At 38.0% G+C, this 11577-nt stretch overlaps 1 protein-coding gene across 1 annotated transcript in view; it reads right to left on the bottom strand.

The window, feature by feature from the left end:
* HEATR3 (HEAT repeat containing 3) overlaps positions 1–11577 on the bottom strand; it is a 107613-nt gene that overhangs the window by 83927 nt on the left and 12109 nt on the right. Inside the window, exon 7 of the mRNA XM_006874385.1 lies at positions 9147–9424. Within this exon, the coding sequence (XP_006874447.1) occupies positions 9147–9424 (278 nt within the window). The remainder of the gene's footprint in view (positions 1–9146; positions 9425–11577) is intronic.

The raw sequence follows: 11577 nt of genomic DNA, 5'->3' as shown, positions 1-11577 counted from the left end.
TTGGACCCAGAGAGGGAAAGGGACTGTGGGCCAAAAACTGGGGGGAGGAGGGAGAAGTGTAGGGGGCAGGTTTCTGGGATATACCCTTTGGGTGGCTGAGGATGCATGGAGGGGATTGGAACCATGGCAGTGAGATGATATTCGATGGAATGAATGTAACACTGAAGTTCTCCCATGTAAACTATCATATAATTCACAATAAAACATTAAAAAAAAAGAGTGAGATTAAAAGGCGCTGGACTGCTAACCACAAGGTCAGCAGTTCAAACCCACCAGTCGCTCCTTGGAAACCATATACACAGCTTGCTGTAAGTTGTAATTGATTCCATGGAACATAACAGCAGCAACAGAGCTAAAATGAATTTTTTTTCATATATTTTATCTGTTTCCAAATTTCAACAATTTTCTAGTTGTGTTATTTAAGGCCTCATTAAATGATGTATAATAATTGCTCAGCATTTTATTATTATAGAGTATTTTAGATTATTAGACTATTTTATTTTCTTAGATTTACTGGGTCAGATGGTTAAAAACACATCTACAAATCCTGTGATGGTTCCATTTTCCACTCTAGAATGTTCACACTTATTTATAAACTTGACAGTAACTTCTTGGTGCAACAATTTAACTGTAAGTTTGAACTGTGTTCTTTGAAAAAAGAAGGCACATAAAACTCATTCCCATTTACTTTGTGTGCACATATAGTCAATTAAACAAATACTTATTAGAGAAGACTCAGAGCTAAATAAGACATGTTGCTGTGTTTTTATCCACTTAAAAAAAATGTATGAAGATCTGGCTTAAAAGGCTGTTTATGAAACTCTCCTACTCAGAGTATTTCCTTCTTATTGTCAAACTAACATTAAAAAACATGTTGTTTTATGTTATAGCATTTTATCTGCTGTGATAAAATGCTATATGATCTGAGATTTGTTTTAAAATACTTAGTAGAGAAAGAAGAGAATAGATCAAGGCATAAAGGAATATAGGAAATAAAGTGGACCATAAATGGATAATAGGTACTTTTGAAAGTTGACAAGGATGACTCTACTTTTACATATGCTATAAAAACGAAACAGTCCTAGTTTGAACTTCTCTATCTTACATATTTGGGGTTATACCTTCTTAACTTAAATGATACAATAATAGGTTTTGATTCTAAAGGACTCCTGCACAGGCCACACACAGCTGTTAAGCTGTGTGAAGGACCACAGCAAACAACAACCTTGCAATTCTGGCACATATCAGCATGATGTCTAGCAGCTGCAACACTAGCTGACTAACCAGCATGTTACACATTCAGTATACTCAATTACGTTAACAGGACTTCAAAAAATAAGATTTTGCTATTAGAACTTCTAGAAAACATTTCATTTCATAAGCACCAAAATTCCATTTTAAAAGAAGGCTTAAGGAAGTAACTCACAGAACAAACAAGATGACGGATCAGGTGGAAGTACAGTAAGGAGCTCTGTCAACAGCAACACAAAATACAGGGTATGGACCCAAAACTCTGAACCACATATAAAGGAATATTTAGAAGGTTGGAAGGCTTACAGTTGGGGGAATTTGTGGCAGAAGCAAGAAATCCATTGATTTCTAATTCAAGATGCTCAGCTGCTCCAGGAGCCACCATCTTGGGTGAGACCAAGATGGGGAAGGATCAGAGCAGCCACAGGCACCTGACAGAACCGCGGAGACAAAGGTGTGCACATTCTTTTCTTTTGGTATCTATTCATTGGTCCTTTGCTGTCTGCGCACCTCTATTCTAGTAACTGTAGGGGTGCCTGAGTTACTGGGCCTCCCAGCCCCACCCTCGGAGGGTTCTACTATGCATGCGCACAGATCTCTTTGAAATTTAAAGAGACAATTTCCACTTAAAACCAAACGGCCACAGCCGGTCCTGAACTGTTTATAACTAGAAAAAAGTTCTGAACAGGAATTGTGGAGCAGGACAGGCAGACAAAAAAGGAAACAGGCCAAAAATTAAATCCTAAGTTTTGTCACAATGGCTAACAGTAGCATCTTGAAATTTCTCAAGAAGAAGAGTGAAAAGGGAAGCCCATTTCCTGATCACATCTACCTGGAGGCATTCAGAAAGCATAAAAAATACCAAAATACATACCCATCTAAGTATTAAGGCCCCAGATAACCCTGAATATGCCTAAAAAACAGAAGCAGATAACCATATCTGCACATGTCCAGAAATAAGTTAAAGTGACTGAGGCAAATGAGCTGGAAGGAGACCTACACTCCATACTGAAAGATGGGCAGGCTTTAGAAATGCTGGAGAAGGAATTCAGAAAAAAAGGTTATAAAATGTATCAAAACACTACACAATGGAGTTGAGAAAAATAAGGCAGAAGTCAGGAAAGTGCTACAGGAACAATCAAATAAAATAGATACAACATTGGAAACAATTCAAAACCTACAGAAAGAGGTCCAAACAATTAATAATAGAATATTATTAATATTATCAGAATATAGGATATTCTGATAATATATATATTATCATATATTATAATATAATATATATAATATTATCAGAAATAGACAATACACTGAGAGGGCAAAGGAGTAGGATTGAAGAGATAGAAGCCAGAACTAGTGAGCTAAAAGATAAATCCCTCAACACTACTAAGATAGAAGAGCAAATACAAAAAAGGATTTAAAAATCTGAAGAAGGCCTAAGCTTCATGTTGGACAACATAAAGAGGAATAACGTAAGAATTACTGGCATTCTAGAACAGGAACAATCACACAAGTCCACAGAGGAGATAGTTGAAGAGCTTCTGGAAGTAAATATTCCTAATATCCAGAAAAGTGAAAAGATAAGCAATCAAGAAACTCAACGAACCCCATGATGGATAGACCCTAAAAGACAATCACCAAGACATATAATAATCAAGCTCTCCAAAATCAAAGATAAGGAAAGGATCTTGAAAGCAGCTAGGGAAAAGAGAACTATAACATACAAAGGCAAGCAAATCAGATTAAGCTCGATTTCTCAACAGAAACCATGCAGGCAAGAAAGCAATGGGCAGACATATATAAAACCCTGAAAGGAAAAAACTGCCACCCAAGAATCCTCTACCCAGCAAAGCTGTCAATCAAATATGATGGTGTAATTAAAGCATTCCAGGACAAAGAGAAGCTAAGGGATTTTGCCAAAGCCAACCCTGCTATGAAAAACATCCTAAAAGAACTTTTGTGGGCTGAGAACCAACAAGAACAGACAACAACTACAGAATGACGTACATGGCAGCATCACCCTGAACTCTATCGGCAAACAGAAGAGTCAAGAACAGAATAAAACTATAAGAACAGAGGGTCTGGGAGGTCAGTCTATGATCAAAACAATCACAATGTGAAAGAAGATAAACACAGAGGAACAGAGATTCAGGTGGTGAGAAGTTCATGTAGATTACAGGATAAAATAGACTATCTTAAATGGGAGTAAAACTAATGGAATATAAGGTAACCACCATGGGGTTGGGGTGGTGGGGTTTACTTTGGGTGTTGGGGAGGGCAATACAAGAAGTGGAGAGGAGGCACAAGAACAAGATAGATAGAGGAACACGGAGACAGGTTTGTATGGCCTAGTGGGACAGAGGGATGCATATTCAACCTTGGAACAACAAGGCTCTGGGATACAGGGATCTAGGTGTAGCTTGACTGCTTTATGAATATTAGTTCCCCTTGCCTACTACTGCAAAATAGACACTTGAGTGGGATAGAAAGGAATGCTGGGAAACACGATTAGAGAAAACTTGTAAGCCCGCCTTCAGCCTCCAACTGATTGGAATACCTAAAAGGGGTTCTACAACTTGCCCAGTGCAATAGGCCTTGTGCAAAGCCTTTACAGAGTATAGGACCTTAGGTGGAATCCTGAGTCCCATTCAGAACCTTATGAGGTGGGACATTCCCACTAGAAATGACAAGCAGACTGGAACAGCTACAGTGACAGAAGATACATCTTCAAAGAAAGATCATCAGGAAAAACCCAAAACAAAAATGTCAGCATGACTGACTACTAAAAGAATAAGCAGGCTGTTCACCAGGAAGGATATCAAGGCTAGCTAGCAATTAAGTGCCTTCAGGACAAACTCCCCTCTAAGACAGAAACTCAAAGGGAATACACAAACAAGCATGTAAGCTTTCCGGATACCACACTGGTTTACTGGTGAGTGGAAGAGGCAGGAAGGCATCAATGAAGAAATGGGCTGAGCTCAACCCAAGTACATTGAATCCTGTTTACCTGGGGATGAGAGAGAGAAGAGGAAGGGCTGGTTGGTCCAAAGTGTGGTGAGACTTGAGGACACTTGAGCCCATGGACAAGGACATAGCCCCATAGGGCTAGTGCTGAGAGTGAAGCATCCAGCTAATAGGAAGTGAGGGGAGATGCACAATAACATCCAAACTTGCATACAGTACCCTTTTGACCTAGAGCTCTGGTAGCGTAGTGGTTACGAATCGGGCTGCGAACCTTAAGGTCAGCGGTTCGAAACTACCAGCCGCTCCGCGGGAGAAAGATGAGGCTTTCTACTCCCGTAAAGATTTACACCCTCGGAAACCCTGTACAGGGTCGCTATGGGTCGGACCCGACTCGATGGCACTTAACAACAACAACAACAACAAGATGGCTAGATAATCAGAACTCGACTAGAGGAAGACTGAAAAGAAAGAAATAAAAAGTTTTGTTTGTTGTTTTTTTTTGATAAAGGAAACAAGGGTAAATTGCTTCTGTTTGATGAACCTGACCTTTACTTACTTTAAATACCAACAGAGAGGGAAAGAGTCTTCACATCTAGTATCAATGCTATCCCCTCTGTACACAGGGTAGATAGGGATGGGCAACTTAGACATTGGATACCTAAAATGAGGGGGCAATATAGGCACCAAGTGACTGGCACAAGGTTTCAAGAGGGAGTTTAGTTTAAGAGTATGGGAGGAAAGAAAGAGTCCCCACTGAATAGCTGTCACCTTGTATAGATGGGTCTGGTGAAAAGAGATGGGGTTAAGATTCGTAAGATTCAATAGTGAATAATTGTTATCATGACTAATTGTGACTGTCACAATTGTAAAGGTAGAAGTTTTGTAACAAAAAAAGGGGAGTGGTTAATCTTACAGTCCTGAAACAGAGGACCCAGGACCATAAAGAGAGGAACGCACAAGCAGAATGCAGGACCTTATCCAGAGAAGCAGCAGCACCACAGATGGAGACAGAGACGAGATGGGGGCATGGAGAGGGGGAGTGGCTGAGGACTCTAGATTCATGGACTAAGAAGAGAAGGACTGAGAGCTGATGGCCAGGATGCAGACTTACAGAATGTGCCCTTTGGAGATGTAAATTATTATATATGCCTGAGTGGTTTTTTTGTTTGTTTTTCTTTAAAAAGCTAAAGTGGATAGAGAGAAATACTGTTAACTGATGGTACATGGAGGTGATTATAATCATTGTAATGAAACAAGATGCATGTTTGGTTGAATGTAAAACTGATACTATGCCCTGTAAACTTTCACTCAATCCACAATAAAAACCTTAAATTAAAAAAAAAAAAGTAAATCACTAAATAACCATTAAAAATCAAGTTTTCAAACAGTGGCAATTCCTATTTTGATCTTGACAGACATGGGTCATATCTCCTCTTGCTCACTTTAGAAGTACCCTGGAAGCAAGGATGGAGATGGAGGAAATTATCTGGGAATGCCAGTTTCCCCTTTTCTCTGTAAGGGATTTCATAGGCATGAGTTCCCTGATAGTAGAACTGTACTATCCCTTTCTGCTCTGACAGGAATGCAGAGTAGTAAAACATGCTATGCCTGCACCTATTTGGAAAAACTGAGACCTGATCCACCGTTACAATGCAAAGACATGGAAAAGAGTCTCAAAGCACTGATGTATCATACCCCAACTTTCCACATATCAATTTGAAAAAAACCCAGTCTATATCTAAAATTTAACCTTCCTAAGAATTCCTGAAGAAATTAGGGAGCTAGGTTTTGCTTTGTTTTTTAAACAAACATCCCTTTTGGAGGACAAAAAACACAACTGTGCCTTTATCATCTTTACCAAAAACAAAACCCCAAACAAACCCACTGGATGTCAAGCTGATTACAACTTACTAAATTCAGGTGTAGTCTGATGCAATATGTGGGGTTCCAGTATCTGCGCCCCTGCACAAAAATTGGTGCTATTTTTAAGTCACTTTATAATTAGTGCTATTTTCAAGTCACTCAAGAATATGGTCTTCTCATTTCTGCATCCTACCAGAATTTAACACGCTTTGGATCCAATGGATATTTATAAGGAAAAAACAACTGATTTCTCTAAAACACCACCGATTTATACTTCCCCAGACTTCATGAACACCAAAAAGCACTATAATACTCGATTTTCAAGTATATTCCATTTAAAGAACTCTTATTAGGTAAAAAATTATCAAAATTCTAAGACATTGGCTTAAAACACTATGCAGTTTGTTTTATGACTTAGGTAGACTACTCCTGAAATTGTAGAAAAAAATGAGAGGCTATTATTACCTTGTCTTCCATTTCAGACTTCATTAACATTCTTCAAAATGACTTCAGTAGTCTCTTTACTGATCTCCCTACCTCTTTATATTCTCCCTGGCCCAAGTGATCTCTGTAAACATTAAGTTGCCTCACCATACTTTTTCTTACCTACCTCATTCTTAAGATATTGCAGGCATTTTGTTCAAAAGGCCTCTCTGACAATCTCTTCGTTTCATCTCCTACCGGGGATAAGTTAAACAAGCCTATTCTATATAAACAACTCCTTAGAAATTGGTGCACAGCTCCTTAATTGTTCTTCACAAAGGCATTATAATTATGATTTATATGCCTATCTTCCCTAAAAACGGGAAGTTCATGAAAAAAGGAAACATGTCTTAACCATGTTTTTTTTTTCAGCAGCTAGTACAGTGCATGGTACATCAGAGGGGTGCAATAAATGAGCACCTGAATGAATAAAGCCCAACTGACCCCACCATCTTTCTGTTATTTCACCTGCTCCTTAAGGAAATATTTTTCCAAAGTCTGACTTTTCTGTTAACTAGTTTGGCTGAAATAATTCCTAGATCTAAGACAGCTCATCCCTGTGTCAACATCACACTCAATAGCACAAATATGGTATAACCACCAGTATACAAAAACTACAAACTGTCATTAGCTCTGCTAATCACCCAACCTCCCATGCTCAGCAGCTGTAGGTAAATGAAAGTTTGACTTACCACTTATTAAGGCTAAGTACTAAAATAAGAAACAAGAATGTGAAGATCAAAGTAGTAAGAGTCACATTTCTCATCTCAAAACATACTATAAAGTTAAATTATTAAAAACTATTTTTTAAAAAAAGGTCAGTACTGGTATAATGATAAATATGCAGACCAATGGAATAAACTGAGAGTCAGTAATGAACCCATATCTAGAGTCAAAGGAGCTCTGGTAGCAAAGTAGTTACGAATTGGGCTGTGAACCGCAAGGTCAGCAGTAGGAAACTACCAGCTGTTCCGCTGGAGAAAGATGAAGCTTTCTGCTCCCGTAAAGATTTACAGCCTCGGAAACTCTGTTCAGGGTTGCTATGAGTCGGAACCAACTCGAAGGCACTTAACAACAACAATATCTAGAGTAAACTCATTTTCAACAAAGGTACTTAGACCACTGGATGGAGAAAGAAAAATCACTTTAATAAATGATGCTGGGACAACTGGATTTTCACACGCAAAAGAATGAAGATGGACTCATATGCCATACTTCATGTGAAAATTAATCCAAACGCACCAGTGACCACAATGTTAAGAACTAAAACCATTAAAACTCTTAAAAGAAAACATAGGAGTAATGTTTTGGGACTTAATATTTAGCAATAGATTCTTTGATATGACAACAAAAGTCAACATTGGTAAATTAAATTTCATCAAAATAGTAAGTTCATCAAAGGGCTTTGTCAATAAAGTGAAGAAATAACCTACAGATTAGGAAAACTTTGGGAGGAACCAAATCTCTGAAAAGGGTTCTTCAGAAAATATTTAGAACACTTAAAAATTAAAAGACAAACAAACCAATCACTCTGGACAAAGTACTTAATGAATGGATTAACAAAATATGGTACGTACATACAAGAGTGTTATTGAGTCATACAGAGAAATGAAATTCTAATGTTACAACATGGATGAACCTTAAAAACATTATGTTGAGTGAAATAAATCAGTCGTAAAAGGACAAATACTGTATGAAAAGATTTCAAAAAGTTTGCAGGAAAATGGATTCAAAAGATAATGGAATTTTTCCACAAACTTTTTGAAACCTCTTCATATGATCCTACTGATATGAAATATCTAGAATTGAAAACACATAAAGATCAAAGTTTATTCATATTTACCAGGAGCAGGCAGGAGATGGAAAGGAGTCATTACTTAGAGGGCATTAAGTTTTTGATAAAGGTAATAGAAAAATTTGGAAATGGCTAGTCAGAGTGCGACTTTACCTCACGTAATTTGGACATGTCATCAGGAAAGATCACAGTCCCAGGAGAAGGACATAAAGTGGAGGGTTAGCAAAAATGAGGGAGACCCTCAATGAAGTGGATTAATACAGTGGTTGCAAAAAAGGGCTCAAACATAGTACAATAAAAAAAGAAACAAGAATGCAAGAGACAATAAAAACAAAGTAAAAATTCCTTTAACTTAAAGAGAGACTGGGATACAATGTATCCAAAGTGGGACACATAATAAGAGTTGGAGAGATGATCACATTTCCGAAGTGGTGCTGGTGTAGGATAAGCAAAGTCAGTTTGAACTGCAAGGCTGACAATTCACTTACCAGCCACTCCTTGGAAACCCTATACAGGGTTGCTATGAGTCAGAACAGACTCAATGACACTTAACAACATCATCTCATGTTTGAAATCTATATATTTCATTTTAGACAAAATGCCCCTCGCACCTTTTGGGAGATTTCTAGTATTTTAATGAGACTTCTAATATTTTAATGAAATATGACTGATTTTTGCTGAAATTCACTTTATGGTTAATTTTGCTGTAAATATCTTCTATAAAGCTAAGGACACCAATGAAGGAAAACAGTGTTATAAACTCATGTTTAAATGCATCAACCTGACTTACTGGAAGTAAATCTGAAATGAAAGTCTTCTGTCTGGCTTTTCTTTTATGAGGAATTTCTCCCACTTCATCATCTTCAACCAAAGAATCACCATTAGCATTTTCTATTAGTTCCTCTGTCTCTGCAGCAGTTTTCAACCTTTGACTTTCAGCCACTTTCATCTGAATAACCGTTTCACTAGCATCCATTTCCAAAACTTCAGATAGGATCTTTAGTACCGCATTTATGACTTCTGCCTGACTCTTGGAAGGAATAAGGTCCTTTAGATTCCAAACTGTGCCTGGGAAAAATGAACATAAGGACAAAGGAATTACCTGTGAAATATTTTACTTAGTACAGTTTCCACAAATTGGTTAAAGACAGTTGCAAGATTAAAAATCTCTCAAAAGACAGCTCCCTTTATTATAATCCTTCAAATCATCTCCCTTCCTTAGCACACAGAGTTAGTCGCTGATATACTACCCATCAGGAGACCAAACAACATAGATCAGGTTTCTTTTGAAAAGACAAATTAATCTGAGCTGCTCTCCTGAAATATTGTTTCTTATAATCCAAGAGTAGAATGGGATATACCAAAATTCCAAAGTTTCATGTACAAATCAGAGAGCAAATTCTCTCTTTTTTTTTTTAAATCAAAAAACAACTGTAGTTACCACTAAGTAGATTAAAAAAAAAAAAAAAAAAAAAGAATGGCTGCAAAAATAAAAATACTTGTCAAGATAAATTACTCAAGGCCAAAGAACAAGGGAAAATAAATGAAGAAACTATATGAAATACATACTACTCAACAAACCATTAAGTGCTGCGTAGTATTCAGAAAATCTGGGGAAAAAATGTGTTGTGGGTAAAGAAATTATGGAAAAGTAACTGGCCATGTGTTGGATCCCCAGAACCAATTTCTAAGCTCACAAGTATATAAATAAGAGGGGATCCTGGTAAACGTTATTTCTTCATTAAACTGCAGTCAAATTCTAGTCTAGAAGGCTTCACAAATATGGAGAACTGCTTGAATTAAGGACGGTACATAACCACCATCACCACCACTAAAATATTGAAAGCTTCAACAGATGCATATAAGCACAGAACTGACTTATACGAGGGCCAGATGTAATGAAGAAATGACTGTAATATAAGTCCCCATTACTACAAGTTAAAAGTTGCTAAAAATGCCTCTACTTGGTATACACCCACAAGAAATATGAGCCAGGATACAAGTAGATACATGCAAACCAATATTCATTGCAGAACTATTCACAATGGCACAAAGATAATGGAAGAATAGATAAACAAACTTTAATACATACACACAATGGATTACCATGCAACACTGAAGAATAACGATGAATCTGCAAAACACCTCATAACATGGATGAGCCCAGAGAACATAATGCTGTGTGATATAAGTCAATCACAAAAGGACAAAAATTGTTTGAGACCACTATTGTAAAAGGACTCCTATTACTCCTGTAAAAAAGACCACTATTATAAAAGGACTCCTGGTGTGGTGCTGTGGATTAATGCATCAGACTGCAAAGGCATGTGAACTGTAAGGTCAGCAGTTCAAGCTCACTAGCTGCTGCTAGGAAACCCCATATAGGGCCGCTATGTGTTGGAAGCGATTCAACGGCTATTGTAAAAACTCAAGAAAAGGTTTTCATACTAAAAGAAACATTTCTTAATGGTTTAAAAAAAAATCCAGGGGTGGCCTATGATGCCTAGAATTTACTTGATATGGCTTTTCTATCCAAAGTCTTGCTGTTTCCCAACAACTGACTGGTGGAACCACGCAAGTAAGGTACACAGGACAGGGATAGGTTAGCTTTGCTCTCCAGCTAGGTTTTAAAGGAGCCATCTCAGAAGCAGAGATAGAAAATCCCAGGACCATCAAGAAGGAAGAGCATGAGTGACATGAGACCCCTATCCAGAAAAACAGTGACAACAGAGGCAACAGCAGAGTTAGTGGCATGGAGAGACAGAGCAGCTTCAGTGCAGACCCATGGATTGAGTAAAGCTCAGTGCTATGGGCAGGAGACTGGCTTGAAGAATGTGCCTTTTAGGCATTAACAAGAGATCTGCAAAGCTTACCTGAGCAGAGCAGAGGCAAAGAGATCAATGGCTGAGAGGCCAAAGACAAGAGTGAGGTGAGCCTGCAGCACAGCAGACAGAGGTGTTCCCAAGTAGAAAACTGCTGCATCCTGAGTTGATTTTGATCCTGAATTGTATCCTGTTCACTTTCCTAATAAATTCCATATTCATAAGTATTGTTATGAATTCTATTTGGCCACTGTAATGGATTATCGAACCCAGAATCGAAACAGATTGTTGTGGGAGGAATGGCTGGTGTCACAACAGGGTGAAGACTGTTGTAGGGCAGAAGCGTGTCTGACCTCCACTTCATAGAAATTGGCCTTAATTCTTTCCCCCTTATGAAGC

The sequence above is a fragment of the Chrysochloris asiatica genome, unplaced genomic scaffold (assembly GCF_000296735.1).
Source record: "Chrysochloris asiatica unplaced genomic scaffold, ChrAsi1.0 scaffold00273, whole genome shotgun sequence".
Taxonomy (NCBI): domain Eukaryota; kingdom Metazoa; phylum Chordata; class Mammalia; order Afrosoricida; family Chrysochloridae; genus Chrysochloris; species Chrysochloris asiatica.
This window is presented reverse-complemented; position numbering and strand designations above follow the sequence as displayed.